Source organism: Macaca fascicularis, chromosome 11 (genome assembly GCF_037993035.2).
Source record: "Macaca fascicularis isolate 582-1 chromosome 11, T2T-MFA8v1.1".
Classification (NCBI taxonomy): Eukaryota; Metazoa; Chordata; class Mammalia; order Primates; family Cercopithecidae; genus Macaca; species Macaca fascicularis.
This window is the reverse complement of record NC_088385.1, coordinates 8,381,086-8,407,809: the sequence shown is the minus strand read 5'-3', so window position 1 is coordinate 8,407,809 and position 26,724 is coordinate 8,381,086. Positions and strand designations below refer to the sequence as shown.

The window sequence follows — 26,724 nt, the reverse complement described above, 5'->3', positions numbered from 1 at the left end:
TCATCAGCAAAGCTTTCATAGACTAGCCAGTTTTCAGCAATGTAACCTCTTCTGATCCTTTCAGCATAACTGGTTGAAATATGTATGCTAAAGCAAACAAATTTGATGATATATTTTATCTTTTAAATATCTATAAAACTATGCTTACAAGATCACATTTATAGAGCAAAAATTTTTAAATGTGAAACATGAGTCTTTTTTAAAATTTAGAGTGGAAATTTACAGTCCTCTTTATTCTGTGAGACTTTCCAGGCATATTATTTAACTTCCTTTGTTTTCCATATCCTAACGTGCTAAGGAAGTGGCAAAGAAAAAACAACCTCAGCTTTTATAATGACTTCCCCTTTGGAGAACTATGAACTCAATTTTACATTATTGTCATTTCCAAATAGCAGATCTGTTTTCACCTCATAAGTACACTTCTGAGATTACATATAAGAGGACCCAGGAGTTAAATCAGGACTCAGGAAGAGATAGTCCCATAATGATGCTGCCTCAAAACTCTTGGCATATTGGTAAGGGTTTACTTTTATTTTGCTCTGCCATTTGGGAGATGGTGGGTATAGTAAGAATATGTGTAACAACAGACAGATATAAATATTATATAGTAAGGTAAAAAGAAAACAGGACATGAGAAATGTAAAAAAATTGGAAGTTTTGTGGAACTTAGAGTAGCAGCAATATTGGAGGCAAAATTGAAATTCAAGAAAGGAGGAAATCATTAATAAAGTAAACAGAAAATGTATTCTAAAGACTGGAGATTAGAAGTCACACAAGGATATAAAGTTGTGGAAATGGAAAGAAGGGATAAATTAGAAACTTATTGTTCTCAAGTGCCAGGTACTACAGTAAATGCTTTAGGTCATTTCAATTTAATTCACGCATGTAACCTATTTTACAGATATTATTGTCTCCCTTGGTAGATGGAACATGAAGACTTATAAGGACTAACTGATTTATGTAAGGTCATATAGTAGAATCTAAAGTATGATTTAAATTCAGGACCAGCTAAGTCTGAGCCCTTGATCTTTCTGCTATAAATTTTAATAAAGCAAATAAATAAAAAGACATTATGATAAAAAACAAAGAATAGGTCTTTGATGGACCCTAAAGAGTAAGGACTAAGAAAGGAATATATGGCTAAGAAGTATTTCAGAGCACGTCTGAAATTAGTAGTATCCTTTCAACTTGCACTTCGTAGACATTTAGTGGAAATAAAGAATCACGAAGGGAGGTTTTTGCTGTATTCGGGACTTATAACTCCTAAATAGGATTGAGGCTTTTGAAAATGCAGTGCTCCTTCTGTTGGCACTGTGTCTCTGTGCCATTCCTCAGTGCAATTACTACAAGTCAACTTAATATTTTGTAACTATTTTGCTTATGACTAAAGACCAGCATATTTCTAGAAAACCAGCAGAAATTCTGATATTTTTCAAAGCCTCCTTTTTGAAAAAGGCTTTCTACAGTTTGAGAAGCTTGGCTGCCTTCTATCTGGCAAGACTCATCTTAATGAATTATAGTTTTTCATAATTCATGTGTGTTACTTAAAAGGTAACATTATTTAACTTTCAACATGCTGTCTGCCATGTATCTAATTAGAAAAGGAATGGGAAAGATGAAGGTCTTGAATTGGTGAGATGGTATTAGATATATAGAGGGTCACAAGTTCTGGCAATTATACTTTAATAGTTCCCTTTCTCAAGACTTTCCTACTGCACTGTTTGTTCACATTCATCAGATCTTGATTGTGTTGGTGTCAGAGCTTACTATCCTTTTCTTCTTTATAGTTCATCTTTAGCTCTAACCATTCTTACAAATGGGCACTCAGAGTTTTCTGGAAGGATTTAGGCAGATGAAATGACCTCCTAGGATAATCGTACACATGAGGTTTGATGGAACTAAATATTATCATTAGGAACAAAAGAAATAAGAGAAAAAAGAAGACCAACTCAGTAAGTGTTTTGGACAAGATGGAAAAGAAGGAAATTGGGACACTAATTGCCCATTCCACACTTATTCTCCCTGTTTGGTTCTATAGGGAGGATTTTCTCTTGATTTGGGTACATTTTCCAAGAATGATGGATGTGACTGATGATAGTTGTAATAATAATGTCTCCTCTATGGTTATTGCTGACTGTTGCTAAACTCACTTGGGATTGCTTCTTCTTAGAGAAGTGCCCAGGATCCATGTTAGTTTCAAAGCATCACTTGAAAAACTAAAGATGTCCACCAAAGCAGCTCGCGCCTTCTGTCTCTGCTTTTGCATGGCCCAAGCAGCATGGGCCTTTCCACGTTGGGTACTGTTCCTTCTGTCCTCTTAGGGTTGTTGTTTTTTGTTGTCTGGGATTACACATGCTCAGTTTAACTCTGACTTCATCTTTTCCATAAGATACTAATGAAAATACTATTTAAGATAGTTCTGTAGCAGTTACAGCTGTTACATACCCCTCAAGTAAACAGGATGATAAATATTATTTTTAAGTATTTCTTATATATTTATTTATCTCTATGAATTAATCATCCCATCTTCCTTTAAAATAATCTTTCTATAATGTAAATTTTATTTATTACACCCTGATTAAATTCTTTAAAGTCTCCAAATAACTCTCAGAATAAATTCTCAACTCCTTCGCTTGTGTATTGCTCCTGCCTATCTCAATTCATTCTTTCTGCACATGTGTAGCATAAACTTTATTAGATGCAGAACTGAGCATGACTGAAAAGACAGGGAGTAGTGAGGAAGTGGTAAGATTCTGTAGGAATAATAACATAGTGACCCTGAAGAAAAGTGGATAGCTTTGGTAAATAATCATGAGCTCAATCAGCAGTTATTATAGTGACCTCCAAATGTTGATTTGCTTGTACATTCCAGTCACAAGCCACTGAGTGGAATGCAGGCAAGAACTCTTATTCATTCCTCTGTTCCCATAATGAAGCACAAGATCTGGTACATATGTCATACTCCAAAAAGGAGCAAATGAATGAACAAAGTAGGGTGATAACGTTAGGAGGAAAAACACATTAGTAAAACTGAGGAGAGGGTCAAAGCGTTGAGAAGTAAAAATAACTCAATAACCCAAAATGCTAATCAATTACCCCAAACAGCCACAAAATATATTTGGACATAGAATGCAATTTTTCAGTGAATCATGTGCTAAAATATCTGCCCTGTTACAAACCATTTGGTGCCTTTCCATCACAAACAGGAGCTAATCCTGTGGCTTTTCCTGGGAAAAGGACTTTCTTTTGTGGTATCCTTGACAGGTGGAAGAATAATTCATCTTACTCCTTCTATATTATTTTGGATTTAAGTCATTGAGGTCATCTGACACTTCTTAGAAATACATGAAATTCTACCCTGCTATATTTTGTTTCTCCAGATTTTGGAAGATGCTGCTGTCATCAGAACCTTTTCTCTGCTATGGTAACTTGCATCCTGCTCCTGAATTCCTGCTTTCTCATCAGCAGTTTTAGTGAGTTCTGATGGATGATGACTTTTGGGCTTACAATCCTCTATCCTACCTTTCCCCTACTCACTACTCTAAATGCATATTTTGAGGGAAACAGAACATATAAAAATAATGTTGGACCTTCAATAACTATATCCTGTAAATAAAGGTGTCTAAATTATTTTTACTCATTTCATATTAAATTTTTTGTTGACATTTTTCTCCTTCAGATAAAGATAATTTCCAAGTTCAGCCGGGCACAGTGGCTCAGGCCTGTAATCTCAGCACTTTGGGAGGCCAAGGCGGGGAGATCACCTGAGGTCAGGAGTTCGAGACCAGCCTGGCCAACATAGTGAAACCACGTCTCTATTAAAAATACAAAAATTAGCTGGGTGTGGTGGTTGCGCCTATAACCCCAGCTACCTGGGGGGCTGAGGTGGGAGAATTGCTTGAACCCAGGAGGCAGAGGTTACAGTGAGCCTAGATCATGCCACTACACTCTAGCCTGGGCGACAGAGCAAGACTCCATCTCAAAAAAAAAAAAAAAAGAAAGAAAAGAAAAAAGATAAAGATAGTTTCCAAATGTAAAATGTCTCATTGAAAAAATGTGGATATTGTATTTTTGCAAATAGAAAAATAGGTTAATAAAAACTTACAAGATACAGAAATCAAAGAATTAAACAAAATTAAAAACATATATGGGTTATACACCATGGAATACTATGCAGCCATAAAAAAGGATGAATTCATGTCCTTTGTAGGGACATGGATGAAGCTGGAAACCATCATTCTGAGCAAACTATCTCAAGGACAGAAAACCAAGCACTGCATGTTCTCACTCATAAGGTGGGAACTAAACAGTGAGAACACTTGCACACAGGGTGGAGAACATCACACACTGGGGCTTGTCACAGGGTGGGAGGATGGGGGAGGGATAGCATTAGGAGAAATACCTAATGTAAATGACGAGTTAATGGGTGCAGTACACCAACACAGCACATGTATACATATGTAACAAACCTGCACATTGTGCACATGTACCCTAGAACTTAAAGTATAATAAAAAATAAATAAATAAATATATGTATTAATATATTAACAGCCAGAGAAAAGCACGGTTGTTTAAAATACCAATTTGTGGCATTTTTTATAGTTTTATATAATAATGTTTTAAGAAAATTTTGCATTATATTTTATCTATTGGTTATTACCTGTATAGTTCTTTAACATTTTTATTTTATCACATATCACTTATAATACCTTGTTTTATTGGCTGTGTAGTTTTCCATCATTTGGATATACCCAAATAGATTTTAATAAGACCTTATGAGTGATTATTGAAGTTATTTAATTGCTTGGTATTTCAATAATTTTTCAAATATATTACATTTCATAGCTCTAACACAGAAATTGTTATTTTTAAGATTTTTCATTATTTTCTATATTTTTCATTAGTGCCAAATTTGTAGTTTAAATAAAATTTCATTGTCGTTAGATTCTTTTTTTTAAAGAGACAGAGCTTCACTCTGTCACCCAGGCTGGAGTGCAGCTACAGATGTGTGCCACTATACTCAGCTAATTAAAAAATTTTTTTGTATAGATAGAGTCTCACTATGTTGTCCAGGCTGATCTGGAACTCCTGGCCTCAAGCAATCCTCCCATCTCTGCCTTTCTGAGTGCTGAAATTACAGACATGAGCCATGGCATCTGGGCTAAATTAACATTTTAAATGCTGATGAGATTTAATCATGGTATTCAAATGATTATTTATTTTAATTGAATGCTTACTTTATTTGTGCAATTTTCTTATTTCTGTTTAATCTTAGATAATATTACTATATCTTTGTATACTCCAAAATAGTATTGGTTCTTGCCCAGTTACAGATATTTTTGATTAATGTATTTGTTTTTGTTTTTGTTTTTTGAGATGGAGTCTCACTCAGTCACCCAGGCTGGAGTGCAGTGGCGCGATCTCGGCTCACTGCAAGCTCCACCTCCTGGGTTCAGGCCATTCTCCTGCCTCAGCCTCCCGAGTAGCTGGGACTACAGGCGCCTGCCACCACGCCCGGCTAATTTTTTGCATTTTTTGTAGAGACGGGGTTTTACCGTGTTAGCCAGGATGGTCTCAATCTCCTGACCTCGTGATCTGCCTGCCTCGGCCTCCCAAAGTGCTGGGATTACAGGTGTGAGCCACCGTGCCTGGCCAATGTATTTGCTTTTAAAATGCTTTACATTTCTAGATGTTTAATATTATATTTTATTAGACAAAAATGGCCATTTTACAACATATATACAAATCATTAAGCTAATGTAATGTCACACATAAATCCATTCCTCAAACAGGTAACTGGATTTTTATCAACCACTTTTTTCTAAGTATGTTTTCTTCTTCTCTCCCACCTACCTTCCAACCCCACCAGAGAAAATGTCTATCCTGAATTGTGCATTTCTCACTACCTTACTTTTTAATAATAAAATACTTTCTAATAATATGATAGATGTAGATGCAGAAATAATGTATTGTTTAGTTTTGCTTATTTTAAGCTTTATAATATATCAAACTGCATTTAGTGTTCTGGGACTTGCTTTTATCTTTCAATATTATATTTCTAAGCTTCATCTCTGTTGTTACAATGGCTATAATTAATTCAGTTTTCATGAAGCAAAATATATTATCTTGTATAAATAAATATTCCCAATGAATTCATCTATTATCCTGTCAATAGTTATGTGGATTTTTCATTACTATGGTCAAATATACTGCTATAAATATGTCTCTGGTGCAGATTTGTGGGCGTTTACTAGGTTCTATAGGTAGAAGTAGAATTACCAGGTTCTGGGATGTGCATGTTTTCAACTTTACCAAATAGGATGAATTCTGCCAACAATGTATATGTATTTTCAATGACCCATATCCTCACTAATATTTTAAATATTCAGAGTTCTGAAGTTTTGCCAATCAAGAGAGTACAAAGCTATATCTTTTCATCTTAACTTTCAATTTCCTTAAGACTAACAAGTTTAGGCATTTCTCCATGTATTTAATGGTCATGCCTTTTGTTTTCTTCTGTGAAATATCTGTTCAAGTCATTTGCCCATTTTGCTTATTTTTCTAAATATATACATTTAAAAAATATAATCTAGAGACTTTTCCATAGTCATAATATGTGTTGCTAATATATTCTTCACATTTGTGACTTTTCACTTTTTATATGGTGTATTTTGAAGTTCTTAATTTATCAAGTTTTCTTCAATAATTTTTATCACACCTTGGTAGAAATTTGGTATGTCTGAAAATTAGTAGAAATCCTAATGTACACATTGAAAAAATACCTTAATCAATATATTGAAAAAATAGAAATGGCAAATATCAATCATATTAGAATATATATCTCTGTGTATGTGTGTGTGCGTGTGTACCAACTACATTTTTAAGAGCTTTCATTAGACTTATGAGTTATATGATATGGGCACAGGCATTAGAATGCCCCTCACACACATTTCAACTAAAAAGAAAAATGTACATATAGAAAGAAATAGGAAACAGTAGCAGCACTAGGAACTCAGAAAGAGAAATATAAAGAAACCAAAATTTCTGGTTACTCTCATGAGTATAGTATAGGCAAGACCACACTGAATGAAGACTTATGGTTAACTCACAATCCACTTTCAGAAAGAATATTGTTATCTCTTGTGAAAAATATGTTCTCACTGAGCCATTGTGGACTGAAACTCAGAAATGGGAAGCCTCCTCTATTGTATTCTCTCGCCCTGTTTCTCTCTCTCTCTCTGTCTCTTCCTCTCTCCTTCTCTTTCTTTCTCTTTTTCCCTCTTTTTCTTCCTCCTTATTGCTTCTCTCTGTCCCTTTGGCTCACTTGCTCTTCTTACTAACACACCCTCTCATCGTCATCATATGCACAGAATTCACCATAAAGTTTCACGTTGAAAAGTCATGGTTGCTTTAAAGTTTTCTCCCTTCACATTGGCTTCCCAATTAAATTTTTATTGTCTGTTCCTCAAAATTTTGGCTTACAAGTAGATTTGGGTTAATATTAATTTTCACTTGTTTTAAGTGGATTTTTTTCACTTAGGATTTTTTAAAATCCATTTTACTTATTTCAAATTTTTAAGACGGGATTATGAGTAGTCAGTGGTCATCTGAAGGACTGACCTTTTCTGAAGTGGTTGTCTACCTGTGATCCACATAGCTGTTGATTAGGGAAGGTGGAGTAACATGCTACAATCATGGATGACTAGGTCTTCTCCTCCTGCAAAGCCTATTGCAGAATGTATTTAAAACATTTGAGGATATAAATACTCAAAAGTATTTAATGCTGTAGATTTTATTGAGTAGAAAATTATTATGTCAACCTTACAGGATGTTTTCAATTGTTAAGTATATAAAACATCTCCTTCAAAAATGTGAGGTGGAATCCTCAGATACAGATTATTTTGAAACTGACTAGCCAAGGGACTTTCATTCTGCCTGCAAAACAGCCAACCTTACCTTTTCTGTGGTTTATATTGGTGGGAATTGCATAGAAAGGAAAAATTTCTTTCCCTTCTTTTTATTTTCACATTACAATGCAAAGCAAAACTATGCTGCAATGTGGTCTCTAGTTCCCTTTCATGAAAAATTAAAGCTTCTCACCTCAAATTTTCTCATTTTTCTTTTCTCTCTACTATAAGTTCTAATAACAACATTTAAGCTAAATGATCATCATCCATCTCACCTACTTATATTATTTCTGCCTTCTAATCTTTGCCATCTCTAATGTATGTTTCTGTCTTTCTTGTAGATGGAACAGATTTGGAGTTGAGGCTGGTCGATGGAGATGGTCCCTGCTCTGGCAGAGTGGAGGTGAAATTCCAGGGACAGTGGGGAACTGTGTGTGATGATGGGTGGAACCCTGCTGCCTCAATTGTCGTGTGCAAACAGCTTGGATGTCCATTTTCTTTCACCATGTTTCATTTTGGACAAGCCGTGACTAGATATGGAAAAATTTGGCTTGATGATGTTTCCTGTTATGGAAATGAGTCAGCTCTCTGGGAATGTCAACACCGGGAATGGGGAAGCCATGATTGTAATCATGGAGAAGATGTTGGTGTGAACTGTTATGGTAAGAGTCTAACTAGAGTAGGAAGGCAAGGTAAGACCTACCCTCAGGAATCATCTGCTGGAAGGTAGGGGTTTCTATTTTGACTTTAATGGTATTCCTCTGGGAGGTGTAGAAAATATTTTATATATTCTACCCTTCCCTTACTTCCAAAGTAATGTTTAATTGCTTTTCTTTTTATAACTGTAACTGAGTTTAGAAAGAAATGGAGAGAGAGAGACAGAGAGAGAGAGAATATATTACAGTTACCAATGTAATATCTTTATCATAACTGTAATTGAGTTTAGAAAGAAATTAAGAAGGTTGGGAGCAGGGATAGTTTTGATTTCAGTGCCCTTTTTCATGTACCAGGTACACTAACAGAACAAATATTTTCTGAAAAATGAAGTATAAAATTAAAGCAAAACGATAAAGAATATCATGCTAATGATTGATTTTTTCACCTAGGATTTTGTTTGTTTGTTTGTTTGTATATTTGTGTTTAGAAAACAGTCTCACCTACCCCTCCTATAAGTATTTTCAGTTAGGTTTTTTTTTTTATTTTTTGGTAACTTCATTCATAACAGGGCTATCTTCTAAGAATCCTTTTGATTGTATTTCAGGTTCAAAGTTGAATCAATTTTTCATATGTCTGCTTGTCTTTTTCATAGGTGAAGCCAATCTGGGTTTGAGGCTAGTGGATGGAAACAGCTCCTGTTCAGGGAGAGTGGAGGTGAAATTCCAAGAAAGGTGGGGGACTATATGTGATGATGGGTGGAACTCGAATACTGCTGCCGTGGTGTGCAGGCAACTAGGATGTCCATCTTCTTTTATTTCTTCTGGAGTTGTTGATAGCCCTGCTGTATTGGGCCCCATTTGGCTGGATGACATTATATGCCAGGGGAATGAGTTGGCAATCTGGAATTGCAGACATCGTGGATGGGGAAATCATGACTGCAGTCACTATGAGGATGTCACATTAACTTGTTATGGTAAGAGCCCAAGACATGTAGAAGAAAGGAACAATTTGTTTAGAAATAGTATGTATGGAAAGAAAAGGGTCAATCATTCTCTGGAGAAGAGTTTTCTCTGGTTATAACAAATTTTTGTTACCCCTGAAATTGCTCCATTCTGGAGTTTTCCTAAACACTCTTCCTAAAACTGCTCTTCCTAATAAATGTAAAGCACATTTTGAGTTTTAATATTTCCGATTACTCAGCAGTATTCCATAGGCTGATCAAATCTTTTTTTCTAAAAACCTTTTTCAAATAACTTCCTGACATAATATCATATTTTCCCCTTCTTTCTCTGAGGTCACTCATTCTTAGTCTGGTTTCCCCACTTTACCAAAGTGGGGAAAACTTAGATTTCCTCAGGACTAAGTCCCTAATCTCGCACTACACTCTTTCCCTTGGCAATTTACTTTCTTAGCTTAACGTTACTTTTGGAAACGTTAAGGTTCAGGTACATTTTGGACCCTTGGCAATTTACTTTCTTAGCTTAACAAAAATTCCACACCAGACACCTCCTAAGAGCTCTAGATACATATATCCGTGTACCTGAACCTTAATGTTTCCAAAAGTAAGCTTATTATCCTTGTTTATTCATCATCAAATCTTCCTAAGCTCAGTAAATAGCATTACTTCCCACTTCATTGTTCAAGTCAGAAATCTAAGGGATCACTTTTTTTTAATATACTTTAAGTTCTAGGGTACATGTGCACAACGTGCAGGTTTGTTACATAGGTATACATGTGCCATATTGGTTTGCTGCACCCATCAACTCGTCATTTGCATTAGGTATTTCTCCTAATGCTATCCTTCCCCCAGCCCCCCACTCCCCGCACGGGCCCCGGTGTGTGATGCTCCCCGCTCTGTGTCTATGTGTTCTTGTTGTTCAACTAGGGGATCACTTTTAAGTCCTTCATTTCTCTGTTAGCACACTATATTCATTACATGACCAGATGGAAATGATTATACTATTTAAATATTTTAAAATGTGGCTTCTTTTTTGGGAGGACAGAGTCTCATTCTGTCACCCAGGCTGTTGCCCAGGCTAGAGTGCAGTGGCGCGATCTCTGCTCACTGCAGAGCCACCACACCCGGCTGAAGAATGTGGCTTCTTTTCACGATTTTCATTGCTATCAATATAAACCAAGCAACAATCACTCACCACCTCTAAGAAGTCACTATGGAAAGCAACGACCTCTCCCCAGTGGCCTCTCTGCAGTCGTTACAAACACCTTCACATCCATTCTCCACACTGCAGCGGAAGTGATGTTTTTTGAAGCACATTTAGTTGACCTTAAAGTAATACAGGAAATTTCTTATTATCTGCAAGATGTTGCTACTCTCTCTTTTCTGCTTGATCTCTGCTGCATTCTTTCATGTACGTGATATTTTCTGTCCCACCTCAGAACATTGAGACATTCTTTTCCTCTAGGTAGAAAAAAACTCTTCCTCCTTCATTTCTCTTAGCTAAATTTGGTTATCCATTAACGTCATCTTAAAGAACATTTCCTCAGGGAAGACTTTCTCAAATATAAACATATCCTATTCATATGCTGTGATGGCACTCTGTCCTAATTCTTCATGTGTTAATAACATTTTAGTTATTTAATTTCTTGCCTTCTCTCAAATATGCTAATACCAGAGGGATGGGAATTATTTTAGACTTATTTATTCCTAACAATTAGCATAGTTTTCAGCAATTTTAGGTGACCTATACATGTTTATGTTTTAACTGGTTAATTTATTAGAAACTCGGGAAGGTGGAAGAGGCATAGAAAATATGATGTCTTTGTTCCTATTCTTAAAATCCAGTTCCTCTCGATCATTTTTTTATGTTTGGAATTTCAGGAAGATACAATATTCTTTAATTTCTAAGTGATCTGTCTCCTACTGGCTGACAGAGTTCTTACAAAAAGTGAATAATAATCTGAAAGAACTTAAAGTCTTGGAGTAGTTCAAAGTCAGGAAGAGTACCTAGAACCTTCTGTAAAGCCTTCTAATTTCTTCTGTTTTTTCTTCTACGAATATCTACAGGTTTGTAAACTCCAATAAATGTTTTGAAATAAAGATACAAATTAGTATCAGATTATTTAATAGGATGACTTACTTAATGTAGGTCTTTAGAATTGGGTTACTGAAATCTGAGGTGTTAAAAGCAGTTTTTCAACAAACAGTATTTCAAAGGGACACACCCAATTCTCCTGAAGTAAGAAAGGACTTGGTGGCCTCCAAGGGTAGAGAAAACACTGGAGTAGCTGTAACTTAATGAGGAAGGTTGCGTGATAGTTGATGAAGCTGAGGGCTTGTACTCAGAGGTTGCGTGGTAGTTGATGAAGCTGAGGGCTTGTACTCAGAGACTGGGGAGCTATGGCAAGAGTTTTAGACTTTATTTTAATAGCCAAGGGTATTCTTTGAAGGGTTTTATGCAGATAATTACCATGATAAAATTTGATTATTATAATATCGTGGATTAACTGAATGAACAACAGCTTTTGAGAGCCAAGCTTGGATGCAGAGACACGAGTTAAGAAGACCCTGAAGGAGGTCAGGTAAGACATGATAGTGGTTTGACTAGGGCTAAAATAGTTAAGATAGAGATAAGTGGATGGATTGGAGTTATAATTACACAGCAGCTTTGATAGTACCAAGAGAAGTGAAAAAAGAGGTGAGAAAGAAAGAAGGGTAAGAATTTTTCCCAAATTTCTTATGTATACAGCCTTGTAGCCAGTAGTACCATTTAAAAGCAAGATGCTAAGAGTGTTAGAACATTTTTGAGGTACTTGGAAAATATGCAGGTGGATATTCCCACTGGAAATTCTCAGAAGAAATGTCTGAATTAGAGATATAAATTTAGTATCAGCATATCAGCAGTGCTTGAGGACTTTGCAATTGATAAAATCCTGGGAGATTTTAGAGGAATTAAGACAGATATGATTTTGTGGTTTACAAATTTACTATAAAGACAAATCCAAGGAAATTCTTAAAACATTTTTGATAATTTGCAGTAATGCCTACTGAAGTGGACATTTTATTTTGATTTATAAATGTCATAATAGCCCCTAAGAATTCTATTATTTAACCTAAAATGTGTTTTAATTGTTACATGGTTTGAAAACATTTCTCCTCATGACAAAATGGGGAAGATAAAAGTATCCAGTTACAATTTCAAATTTGAGATAATATCCTTTATTTTACATAGTTTTTTCTTGTTTATTAAACTTTGCTACACATATCTTCTGATTATGTTTAACAATTTTGGCACATAACACAATATTGTATATATAATTATATTTTTTAAGTCAGTTTTTGTAGAAGAAACTCGGATTAAATAATTTGTTATTTATATTTTTACTTTGGTATTGACACCTATAGACTAGTTTGATTGGATTATTTGAGTCTGCAAACATAATTTATTTACTTCTTCCAGCTACCTGGATGTGAAAGGAACATCAGCAGCAGAATTAGCAAAAGTTAGTTTTATATTTTCACTACGTTTAAGTGACCACAAATGTCCCCCAAAGTGCAAAATAGAGTATCAAATTCTCGCCAAAATTACAGCTATTGAAAGCAAGTAGTAATGATGAGGGTGGTATATAGGTATAGAAACAAAAGAGAACAAAGGGAAGTCAAATCTAGGTTTGATACAATACAACTGAATGGGAGAATGAAGAAGTGAGGAAGGGGGCTTTAGTCCAGAAGCTGGTAAATCATATGAAAATACTGGCTTACAGTGTGAGAATACTACTCTGAGTGAAGAAAGAACTACAGAGATAAGTTATAAGTGACAAAGAGATGATTTTTCTAGGGCTTTTTCTTGTTGTGTACTAGACACAATGACTGATTCTGTGAAAAATAAGAAAAAGGTATGTGTTACATATTTTGTCCTCAAGGAACTAATAATCTACTGGGCAAACAGTATGAATACATGCCATCTAAAGAACATTGAAAGTGAACGTATATTTCACATTAAATAGATTCCATTGACTTAAAAAAATTTTTTTTATCAGTACAATTGTCTATGTTATGTAGCTAAATACAATTCTCTAATTTTACTCCTTATTTTAGTTTCTGGATGATAGTTAAAACCATAAAGGGGGTATCTTGGCAATCAAAATAGTCTTGGATTTTACAGTTTTATTTAAAGGTGTTTGGCTTCAGTTACAGATTTTTCAGTTACAGAAACCCAGTTTTGCCAAGGGCAGCCAGACATTATTTGATTCAGCAGAATTTATCTGGTACTAAATTTATAACAGAATGACGTATAAACAAAGCTTCAAATTATTGTTTTGCAATTAGCAATGTAACTATCGAGTAGGCCAGAATGTTTTTGAAAATTGGTCAGAATATACACTCTTCATAGGAAATTTATTATATAATTGTATAATAAGTTTGATGAGACTTAACTAAGAACAAAAGAAGCAAGGGAAGTAAGTTGTAATTAATCATTGACCAGCACCATTAAATACAGTCTGAAACCTCTATAACTTGGAAGGATGCCTGCATGAGGGGACTGGATTGTCATGTTCACTGAACAAGAATCACATTAGCAAGTATGACATTGTCAAATTCTTGCTATCTGGCCTGCCTTTATCATTTTATTAAAGCCCTTAAATGAGTTTGTTTGACATGTAAAAAGCTGTACATATTTAATATACACAACCTGATGAGTTTAAGAAAAACTGTAAACCCATGAAACCATTACCACCATCAAGGCCATAAGAATATGCATCACTTCCCAAAGTTTCTTCCCACCCCTTTTATTATTAATTTTTTGATGGTAAGAACATTTAACATAATAGCTACCTTCGTAGCTGCTTTTAAGCATGCAGTACAGTATCTGTAGGTCTTTTGAGGTAGAATGAACATTTTAACAATATTAATTCTTTTAATCCATAAACGTGGGATATCGTTCCATGATTTTTATCAATGACTTCTGGTTTTCAGAATACAGATATTTCACCTCCTTAGTTAAATTTACTCCCAGGTATTTTATTCTTTGTGATGCTCTTATAAATGGAATTGTTTTCTCAATTTTTTTCCAGGCAGTTTGTTGTCAGTATATAGAAATGCAACTTTTTAGGCCCGGCACTGTTGCTCACGCGTGTAATCCCAATACTTTGGGAGGCCGAAGCGGGCAGATCACTTGAGGTCAAGAGTTCCAGAGCAGCCTGAGCAACATGGTGAAACCCCATCTCTACTAAAAATACAAAAATTAGCCAGGCCTAGTGGCACGTGCCTGTAATTCCAGCTACTTGGGAGGCTGAGGCAGGAGAATTGCTTGAACCTGGGAGGCAGTGAGCCAAGATCATGCCATTGCACTCCAGCCTGGGCGACAGAACAAGACTCTGTCTCAAAAAAAAAAAAAAGAAAAAAGAAAAAAAGAAAAAGAAATGCAGCTGCTTTAAAAAATATTTTCTGTATCCTGCAAATTTACTGAATTTATTTATTAGTTCAAGCATTTTTTTTAAGTCTCTACAGTTTACTGTATATAAGCTCAAGTCATCTGAAAACATAGACAACCTTATTTCTTCTTTTGCAATTTGAATGCCTTTTATTTATTTCTCTTGCCTGATTGCTCTGGTGAGGACTTTCAGTACTATGTTGAATGGAAGTGGTGACAGTGAGTATCCTTGTCTTGTTACTAATCTTAGAGAAAAACTTTTTAGCTTTCACCACTGAATATAATGTTAGCTGTTGGCTTGCTCTATCTGGTATCTATTACGTTGAAGTACATTTCTTTTGTACCTAATTTGTTGAGAGAGTTTTTTTTGTTTGTTTGCTTGTTTGAGACGGAGTCTCGCTCTGTTGCCCAGGGAGAATTTTTATCATGAAAGAGTGTTGAATTTGTTTTCAACATTCTTTGAAAATGTTTTCAATTTCTTTGAAAATGTTTTCAAATGTTTTTTCTGCATCAATTGAGATGATAATATGATTTTTATCTTTCATTCTATTAATATGATGTATTCTATTTATTATTTTCTATATGTTGAACTGTTGTTGCATCTCAGGGATAAATCCCACTTAATTATGGCTAGTGATCCTATTAATATGTGGTTGAATTTGGTTTGCCAGTTGCTAGTATTTTTTGAAGATTTTTGCAGCCATTTTTATAAAAGATATTTGTAGTTTCCTTTTCTTATAGTGTCCTTGTCTGACTTTGGTCTCAGGGTAATGCTGGCCTCTTCAAATGAGTTTGTAAGTCTTTCCTCCTCTTTGATTTTTTGCAAGACTTTAAGAACTATTGGCATTAATTCTTCTTTAAACGTTCGATCGAATTCACTTGTAACATCAGGTCCTGGGCTTTTTCTTTTGTGGAGACTGTTGATTACTGATTCAATCTCCTTATTTATTATTGGTCTTCTCAGATTTTCTGTTTATTTTTGAATCAGTCTTTGTAGAGTGTATGTTTCTAGGAATGTAACTATTTCTTCTAGATTATAAAATTCATTTTTAATAATTGTTTTAGTAATATTTTATGATTGTGTTTCTGTGGTGTCAGTTGCAATGTTTTTTCTTTCATTTATTATTTCATTTATTTGACTTTCCTCTTTTTTCACAGTCTAGCTAAGTCTGTCAATTTTGTTTTTTTTTTTAAAGCTCTTAGTTTTGTTAAAATTTTTGTTTTTATAGTCTCATAGATTTATTCTCTACCATTTATTATTTCTTTTCTTCTGTTGACTTCAAGCATAACTTGTTCCTCTTTTTCTTGTTCCTTGAGTTGTAAAGTTTGGTTGTTTAAGATCTTTCTTTTTTTCTTAACATAGGTGTTTGTCACTGAACTTCCCTCTTAGAACTGCTTTTGCTTCATTTCATAAGTTCTGGCATATTTTGTTTCTATTTTTGTTTGTCTTAAGATGCTTTTTGATTTCTCTTTTAATTACTTCTTTGACCTATTGATTGTACAAGAGAATGATATTTAATTTCCACATATTTGTGAATTTCTCAACTCTCCTCTGTTACTGATTTCCAGTTTCAAACCATTGTAGCCATACGTGATACTTGACATTATATTAATCTTGTTAAATTTGTTAAGACTTGTTTTGTGGCCTAAAATATGATCTGTCCTGGAGCATGATATGTGCGCCCTTTAAAAGAAGCTATATTCTGCTACTTTAGATGGAATGTTACATATGTGTCTGTTAGGTTCCTTTAGTCTATAGTGTTGTTCAAGTCCACTATTTCTTTATTGATTTTCTGTTTGAATTATCTGTCCATTTTTGAAAATGGAGTATTAAAATCCCTACTATTATGTATTACTGTCTATTTCTCCCTTTCAGTCTCCTAATATTTGCTTTATATGTTTAGGTGCTTTGACAGGGGCTCATATATATTTTTTCTCGTTATATCCTCTTGATGAATTAACCCCTTTATCATTATATAATGGACTTCTTTGTCTCTTTTTACAATTTTGGACTTAAATCTATTTTGTCAGATATAAACATAGATCCTCTGGCTTACCTTTGGTTGCCATTTACATGAAATATGTTTTTGCATCTCTATTTTCAGCCTATGTGTGTCCTAAAACTAAAGAAGTGAGTCCCTTGTAAGCAGCATATATTTGGACCATGTTTTTTCTTAATCCATTCAACCACTCTGTCTTTTTATTTGTTTATTGTTTACTTTAAGTTCTGGTACACATGTACAGAACATGCAGGTTTGTTACATGGGTATACATGTGCCATGGCAGTTTGCTGCACCTATCAACCCGATTTTGGGGGTGACAGGTGGTGTTTGGTTACATGAATAAGTTCTTTAGTAGTGATTTCTCAGATTTTGATGCACCCATCACCTAAGCAGTATACACTGAATCCACAGTGTAGTTTTTATCCTTTACCCACCTCCCACTCTTTCCCCTAAGTCCCCAAAGTCCTATTTATTTATTTATTTATTTATTTATTTATTTATTTATTTTTACTTTAAGTTCTGGGATATGTGTGGGGAACATGCAGGTTTGTTACATAGATATACATGTGCCATGGTGGTTGGCTGACCTATCAACCTGTCATCTAGGTTTTAAGCCCCACATGCTGTCGGTATTTGTCCTAATGCTCTCCCTCCCGTTGCGCCCCATTCCCAGACATGCCCAAGTGTCTGATGTTCCCCTCCATTTGTTCATCTGTTCTCATTGTTCAGCTCCCACTTATGAGTGAGAACATGTGGTGTTTGGTTTTCTGTTCTTGTATTAATTTGGTGAGAATGATGGTTTCCAGCTTCATCCATGTCCCTGCAAAGAACATGAACTCATTCTTTTTTATGGCTGCATAGTAATCCATGGTGTATATGTGCCACATTTCCTTTATCCAGTCTATTATTGATGGGCATTTGGGTTGGTTCCAAGTCTTTGCTTTTGTAAATAGTACTGCAATAAACATGTGTGTGCATATGTTTTTATAGTAGAATGATTTATAATCTTTGAGTATTTACCCAGTAATGGGGTTGCTGGGTCAAATGGTTTTTCTAGTTCTAGACTGTTGAGGAATCACCACAGTCTTCCACAATTGTTGAACTAATTTACATCTCCACATCCTCGCCAGCATCTGTTGTTTCCAGAGTTTTTAATGATCGCCATTCTAACTGGTGTGAGATGTATCTCACTGTGGTTTTGGTTTCCATTTCTCTGATGACCAGTGATGATGAGCTTTTTTTCATATGTTTGTTGGTTGCATAAATGTCTTCTTTTGAGAAGTGTCTGTTCGCATCCTTTGCCCACTTTTTGATGGGGTTGTTTGGTTTTTTCTTGTAAACTTGTTTAAGTTCCTTGTAGATTCTGGATATTAGCCCTTTGTCAGATGGACAGATTGCAAAAATTTTCTCCTATTCTGAAGGTTGCCTGTTCACTCTGATGATAGTTTCTTTTGCAGAGCAGAACCTCTGTAGTTTAATTAGATCCTATTTGTAAATTTTGGCTTTTGTTGCCATTGCTTTTGTGTTTGAGTCATAAAGCCTTCACACATGCCTATATCCTGAATGGTATTGCCTAGGTTTTCTTCTAGGATTGTTTATGATTTTAGGTCTTACATTTAAGTCTTTAATCCATCTTGAGTTAATTTTTGTATAAAGTTTAAGGAAGGGTTCCAGTTTCAGTTTTCTGCATATGGCTAGCCAGTTTTCCCAGCATCATTTATTAAACAGGGAATCCTTTACCCATTGCTTGGTTTTGTCATGTTTATCAAGGATCAGATGGTTGTAAATGTGTGGTGTTATTTCCGAGGCCTCTGTTCTGTTCCATTGGTCTATATTTCTGTTTTGGTACCAGTACCATGCTGGTTTGGTTATTGCCTTGTAGTGTAGTTTTGAACTTAGGTAGCATGATGCCTTCAGCTTTGTTCTTTTTCCTTAGAATTGTCTTGGCTATACAGGCTCTTTTTTGGTTCCATATGCAATTTAAAGTAGTTTTTTCTAGTTCTGTAAAGAAAGTCAATGGTAGCTTGATGGGAATAGCATTGAATCTATAAATTACTTTGGGCAGTATGGCCATTTTCACAGTATTGAATCTTTTTATCCATGAGCATTGAATGTTTTTCCATTTGTTTGTATCCTCTCTGCTTTCTTTGAGCAGCAGTTTGTAGTTCTCCTTGAAGAGTTCCTTCATGTCCCTTGTAAGTTGTATTCCTAGGTATTTTATTATTTTTGTAGCAATTGTGAATGGGAGTTCACTCATGATTTGGCTCTCTGCTTGTCTATTATTGTTGTATACGTATGCTTGTGATTTTTACACATCAATTTTGTATCCTGAGACTTTGCTGATGTTGCTTATCAGTTTAAGGAGATTTTGGGCTGTGACATGGGGTTTTCTAAATATACAATCATGTCATCTGCAAACAAAGACCATTTGACTTCCTCTCTTCCTATTTGAATATGCTTTATTTCTTTCTCTTGCCTGATTGCCCTGGCCAGAACTTTCAGTACTATGTTGAATAGGAGGGGTGAGAGAGGGCATCCTTGTCTTGTGCTGGTTTCCAAAGGGGATGCTTTCAGCTTTTGCCCATTCAGTATATTAGCTATGGGTTTGTCATAAATAGCTCTTATTATTTTGAGCTGTCTTCCGTCAATACCTAGTTTATTGAGAGTTTTTTTGTTTTTTGTTTTTTGGTTTTTTTACCATGAAGGGGTGTTGAATTATATCGAAGACCTTTTCTGCATCTTTTGAGGTACTCATGTGGTTTCTGTCATTGGTTCTGTTTATGTGATAGATTATATTTATTGATTTGTGTATGTTGTACCAGCCTGGCATCCCAGGGATGAAGCCAATTTGATCGTGGTGAATAAACTTTTTGGTGTGCTGCTGGATTCAGTTTGCCAGTATTTTATTGAGGATTTTTGCATTGATGTTCATCAGGGATATTGACCTGAAATTTACTTTTTTTTGTTGTATTTCTCCCAGGTTTTGGAATCAGGATAATGCTGGCTTCATAAAATTGAGTTAGGGAGGAGTGTCTCTTTTTCTATTGTTTGGAATCGTTTCAGAAGGAATGGTACTAAATCCTCTTTGTACCTCTAGCAGAGTTCCGCTGTGAATCCTCTGGTCCTGGGCTTTTTTGGGTTGGTAAGCTATTAATTAGGGTCTCTTTTTCAGAATTTGTTATCGATCTATTCAGGGATTTAACTTCTTCCTGGTTTAGTCTTGGGAGGGTGTATGTGTCCAGGAATTTATCCATTTCTTCTAGATTTTCTAGCTTATTTGTGTAGAGGTGGATATAGTGTTCTCTGATGGTAGTTTGTATTTCTGTGGGATCAGTGGCGATATCCCCTTTATCATTTTTATTGTGTCTGTTTGATTCTTCTCTCTTTTCTTTCTTATTAGTCTGGCTAGCAGTTTATCTATTTTGTTAATCTTTTCAAAAAATCAGCTCCTGGGTTGATTGTTTTTTGAAGGTTTTTTGTGTCTCTATCTCTTTCAGTTTTGCTCTTATCTTAGTTATTTCTTCTCTTTTGCTAGCTTCTAAATTTGTTTGCTCTCCTTCTCTAGTTCTTTTAATTGTGATGTTGGAGTGTCAATTTTAGATCATTCCTGCTTTCTGATGGTGTTTAATGCTATAAAGTTCCCTCTTAACACTGTGTTAGCTGTGTCCCAGAGATTCTGCTACATGGTCTGTTTGTTCTCATTGGTTTCAATGAACTGCATTATTTCTGCCTTAATTTTGTTATTTACTTAGTGGTCATTCAGAAGCAGGTTGTTCAGCTTCCATGTAGTTGTGTGGTTTTGAGTGTGTTTCTTAATTCTGAGTTCTAATTTGATTGCACTGTGTCCTGAGAGACTGTTTGTTATGATTTCCATTCTTTTGCATTTGCTGAGGAATGTTTTACTTCCAATTATGAGATTGATTTTAGAATAAGTGCTATGTGGTGCTGAGAAAAATGTATATTCTGTTGATTTGCTGTGGAGAGTTTTGTAGATATCTATTAGGTTTCCTTGGCCCAGAGCTGAGTTGAACTCTTGAATGTCCTTGTTAATTTTCTGTCTCCTTGATCTTTCTAATATTGAAAGTGGGGTGTTAAAGTCTCCCACTATTATTGTGTTGAAGTCTAAGTCTGTTTGTAGGTCTCTAAGAACTGGTTTTATGGATTTGGTGCTCCTGTATTGGGTGCACCTGTATATATATATACACACACACATATATGTATATATAAATATATATACATGTATATATGTACACATGAATATATACATGTATATATTCATATACATATATACATGTATATACATATACATACATGCACATACATATATATGTATATATACATATATGTATTATACACATGTATATGTATACACGTATACATATATACATACACATATACATACATGCATGTATAGAATAACATATAAATATATCCATACATGTATGTACATATACACATATACATATATACATACATGCATATATACGTATATATGTTTACATATATGTATCACACAAGTATATACATACATGTATATGTATATGTATGCATGTATTATACATGTACACATGTATTATACATGTGCATAATACACATATATGCATGTCCATAACATATACGTATACACATATGTATATACAAATATCTACATGTATATACATACATATGTATATGGATATACATATGTATGTGTATATATATGAATATATGTATAAACATGTATGTATATAGCATATTTTGTTTCTAATTCACCTTATTTGGATCTTATATATACACATATATGTGTATATGTACATATGTATATATGTGTATATTTTTATATATATTCATATATATATGATAGTTCTGCTTGTTGCATTATTCTCTTTACCATTATGTAATGCCTTTCTTTGTCTTTTTTGATCTTTGTTGGTTTAAAGTCTTCCTATCAGAGACTAGTATTGCAACCCCTGCTTTTTTTTTTTGCTTTCCATTTGCTTGGTAAATATTTCTCCATCCCTTTATTTTGAGCTGATGTATGTCTTTGCACATGAGATTTGTCTCTTGAATATAGCACACCAATGGGTCTTGACTCTTTATCCAATTTGCCAGCCTGTGTCTGTTAATTGGGGCATTTAGCCCATTTACATTTAAGGTTAATATTGTTATGTGTGAATTTGATCCTGTCATCATGATGCTAGCTGGTTATTTTGCACATTAGTTGATGCAGTTTCTTCATAGTGTCATTGGTCTTTATATTTTTGTCTGTTTTTGCAGTGGCTGGTACTGAGTTTTCCTTTCCATATTTAGTGCTTCCTTCAGGAGCTCTTGTAAGGCAGGTCTGGTGCTTGTCTGTAAAGGATTTTGTTTCTCTTTCATCTATGAAACTTAGTTTTGCTGAATATGAAATTCTGCATTGAAAATTCTTTTCTTTAAGAATGTTGCATATTGGCCCCCAATCTCTTTGGGCTTGTAGGGTTTCTGCAGAGAGATCTGCTGTTAGTCTGATGGGCTTCCCTTTGTGGGTAACCTGACCTTTCTCTCTGGCTGCCCTTAACAGTTTTTCATTAGTTTCAACCTTTGGAATCTGATGATTGTGTGTCTTGGGGTTGCTCTTCTTAAGGTGTATCTTTGTGGTGGTCTCTGTATTTTCCGAATTTGAATTTCAGCCTCTCTTGCTAGGTTGGGGACATTCTTCTGGATAATATCCCAAAAAGTGTTTTCCAACTTGGTTCCTTTCTCTTCATCACTTTCAGGTACACTAATCAATCATAGGTTTGGTCTTTTCACATAGTTCCACATTTCTTTGAGGCTTTGTTCGTTCCTTTTCAATATTTTTTCTCTAATCTCGTCTTCACGCTTTATTTCATTAAGCTGATCTTCAATCTCTGATATCCTCTCTTCTGCTTGATCGAGTTGACTATTGATACTTGTGTTTGCTTCACGAAGTTCTTGTGCTGTATTTTTCAGCTCCATCAGGTCATTTATGTTTTTCTCTAAACTGATTATTCTAGTTAGTAGTTCTTTAACCTTTTTTTAAGGTTCTTAGCTTCCTTGAATTAGGTTAGAACACACGCTCCTTTAGCTCAGAGGAGTTTATTGTCCACCTTCTGAAGCCTCCTTCTGTCAGTTCATCAAACTCATTCTATGTATGTATATACTTTTATATACATGTGTGTATAATACATATATACAAACTCATTTGTGCCCTTGCTGGAGAGTAGTTGCGATCATTTGGAGGAGAAGAGGCATTCTGGTTTTGGGAATTTTCAGCATTTATGCACTGGTTTTTCCTCATCTTCATGGGTTAATCTACCTTAGATCTTTGTGACTGAAGACCTTTGGATGGGGTTTCTGTGTGGACGTTCTTTCATTGATGTTGATGTTATTGCTTTTTGTTTGTTAGTTTTTTCTTCTATCAGTCATGCCCCTTTTCTCCAGGTCTGCTGCAGTTTGCTTGGGCTCTACTCCAGACCCTATTTGCCTGGTTATCACCAGCAGAGGGTGCAGGACAGCAAATATTGCTGCCTGCTCTTTCCTCTAGAAGCTTTGTCCCAGAGGGCACCGGCCTGATGCCAGCCAGAGCTCTCTTGTACGAGGGGTCTGTCAACCCCTGTTGGGAGTTCTCTCCCAGTCAGAAGTCATGGAGTTCAGGGACCCCCTAAAGGAGGCAGTTTTTTCCTTAGCACATAGCTCAAGCGCTGTAGTGGTTGCATCCTCCTTGTCAGGATCTGCTGCTCTATTCTCCATTACATCATTCTTATACCTTTGCATCTTCATAGCTTAGTTCCCACTTATGAGTGAGAACATACCATGTTTGGTTTTCCATTCCTGAGTTACTTCACTTAGAATAATGGTCTGCAATTCCATCCAGGTTGCTGTGAATGCCATTATTTCATTCCATTTTTATGGCTGAGTAGTATTCCATGGTGTATACATAGATATAGATATAGATATAAATTGTGATATATATTTTCTTTACCCACTCATTGATTGATGGGCATTTGGGTTGTTGCCATGTTTGTACAATTGCAGATTGTGCTGCTATAAACATGCATGTGCAAATACCTTTTTCAGATAATGACTTCTTTTCCTCTGGGTAGAAACCCATCAGTGACAGACTGGATTAAGAAAATGTGGCACATATACACCATGGAATACTATGCAGCCATAAAAAAGGATGAGTTCGTGTCCTTTATAGGGACATGGATGCAGCTGGAAACCATCATTCTCAGCAAACTATCACAAGAACAGAAAACCAAACACCACATGTTCTCACTCATAGGTGGGAATTGAACAATGAGATCACTTGGGCACAGGAAGGGGAACATCACACACCGGGGCCTATTGTGGGGAGGGTGGAGAGGGGAGGGATAGCATTAGGAGATATACCTAATGTAAATGATGAGTTAATGGGTGCAGCACACCAACATGGCACATGTATACATATGTAACAAACCTGCACATTGTGCACATGTACCCTAGAACTTAAAGTATAATAATAATAATTTAAAAAATATCTATTTCAGACTTTTTGATGTAGGCATTTAAGGCTATGAACTTTCCTCTTAGCACCACCTTTGTTGTATTCCAGAGGTTTTGATAGGTTGTGTGACTATTACCATTCAGTTCAAAGAATTTTAAAATTTCCATCTTGATTTCATTGTTGACCCAGTGCTCATTTAGGAGCAGATTATGTAATTACCATGTATTTGCATTGTTTTGAGGATTTCTTTTGGGGCTGATTTCCAATTTTCTTCCACTGTGGTATGAGAGTGTACTTGATATAATTTTGATTTTCTTAAATGTGTGGAGACTTGTTTTGTGGCCTATCATATGGTCTATATGAGAATATTCCATGAGAATATTCCATGTGCTGATGAATAGAATGCATATTCTGCAGCTGTTGGGTAAAATTTTCTGTAAAAATGCGTTAAGTCCATTTGTTCTGCCACTTGTTTGCCATTTTTTAACCTCTCCACTCTGTTTTTTCATTAGAGAATTTAATCAATTTACATTTAAAGCAATTATTGATAGGTAAGAACCTGTTGATGCCATTTTGTTAATTATTTTACACTGTTTTGAGACACAATAACAACAACAAAAAACTGCAGGCCAATATCCCTGATGAACATTGATGTGAAAATCCTCAATAAAATACTGGCAAACCAAATCCAGCAGCACATCAAAAAGCTTATACACCATGATCAAGTCATCTTCATTTCTGGGATGCAAGGCTAATTCAATACATGCAAATCAGTAAATATAATCCTTCACATAAACAGAACCAATGACAAAAACCACATGATTATCTCAATAGATGCAGAAAAGGCCTTCGATAAAATTCAACACCCCATCATGTTAAAAGCTCTCAATAAGCTAGGTATTGATGGAATGTATCTCAAAATAATAAGAGCTATTTATGACAAACCCATAGCCAATATCATACTGAATGGGCAAAAGCTGGAAGCATCCCCTTTGAAAACCAGCACAAGACAAAGATGCCCTCTCTCACCACTCCTATTCAACATAGTATTGGAAGTTCTGGCCAGGGCAATCAGGCAAGAGAAAGAAATAAAGGGTATGCAAATAGAAGGAGAGGAAGTCAAATAGTCTCTGTTTACAGATAACATGATTGTATATTTAGAAAACCCCATCGTCTCAGCTCAAAATCTCCTTAAGCTCATGAGCAAATTCGGCAAAGTCTCAGGATATGAAATCAATGTGCAAAAATCACAAGCATTCCTATACACAATAATAGACAAACAGAGAGCCAAATCATGAGTGAATTCCCATTCACAATTGCTACTAAGAGAATAAAATACCTAGGAATACAACTTACAAGGGATGTGAAGGACCTCTTCAAGGAGAATTACAAACCACTGCTCAAGGAAATAAGAGAGGACACAAACATAGAAAAACATTCCATGCTCATAAATAGGATCAATATCATGAAAATATCATGAAAATTACTTTAGGCCATACTGCCTAAAGTAATTTATAGATTCAATGCTATCCCCGTCAAGCTACCATTGATTTTCTTCACAGTGCTAGAAAAAACTACGTTAAATTGCATATGGAACCAAAAAAGAGCCTGTTTGGCCAAGACAATCCTAAGCAAAAAGAACAAAGCTGGAGGCATCATGCTATCTGACTTCAAACTGTACCTCAAGGCTACAGTAACTAAACAGCATGTTACTGATACCAAAACAGATATATAGACCAATGGAACAGAACAGAGGCCTCAGAAATAATGCTACACACCTACAACCATCTGATCCTTGACAAACCTGACAAAAACAAGCAATGGGGAAAGGATTCCTTATTTAATAAATGGTATCAGGAAACTGGATAGCCATATGCAGAAAAAAGAAACTGGAACCCTTCCATACGCCTTATACAAAAATTAACTCAAGATGGATTAAAGACTTAAATGTAAGACCTAAAACCATAAAAACCCTAGAAGAAAACCTATTCTAGGTTTTCTAGGTATTTCTAGGCAATACCATTCAAGACAAAGGCATAGGCAAAGACTTCATAACTAAAACACCAAAAGCAATGGCAACAAAAGCCAAAATTGACATATGGGTCTAATCAAACTAAGGAGCTTCTGCACAGCAAAAGAAACTATTGTCAGAGTGAACAGTCAACCTACAAAATGAGAGAAAATTTTTGCAATTTGTCCATCTGACAAAGGGCTAATATCCAGAATCTACAAGGAACTTAAGCAAATCTACAGGAAAAAACAAACCAGCCCATCAAAATAACAAAAGCAGAGGCACTGTT

At 35.3% G+C, this 26,724-nt stretch overlaps 1 protein-coding gene across 2 annotated transcripts in view; it reads left to right on the top strand.

The window, feature by feature from the left end:
• Positions 1-458: 458 nt before the first annotated feature.
• CD163L1 (CD163 molecule like 1) overlaps positions 459-26,724 on the top strand; it is an 83,203-nt gene continuing 56,937 nt past the window's right edge. For both annotated transcript variants that reach the window (XR_006690381.2, XM_005570013.4), the window contains exons 1-4: positions 459-515; positions 3,381-3,473; positions 8,249-8,569; positions 9,217-9,537. Coding sequence is in view for 1 of the 2 variants with exons in the window: in XM_005570013.4 (XP_005570070.4) it covers positions 485-515; positions 3,381-3,473; positions 8,249-8,569; positions 9,217-9,537 (766 nt within the window). In the remaining variant the exon portion in view is untranslated. The remainder of the gene's footprint in view (positions 516-3,380; positions 3,474-8,248; positions 8,570-9,216; positions 9,538-26,724) is intronic.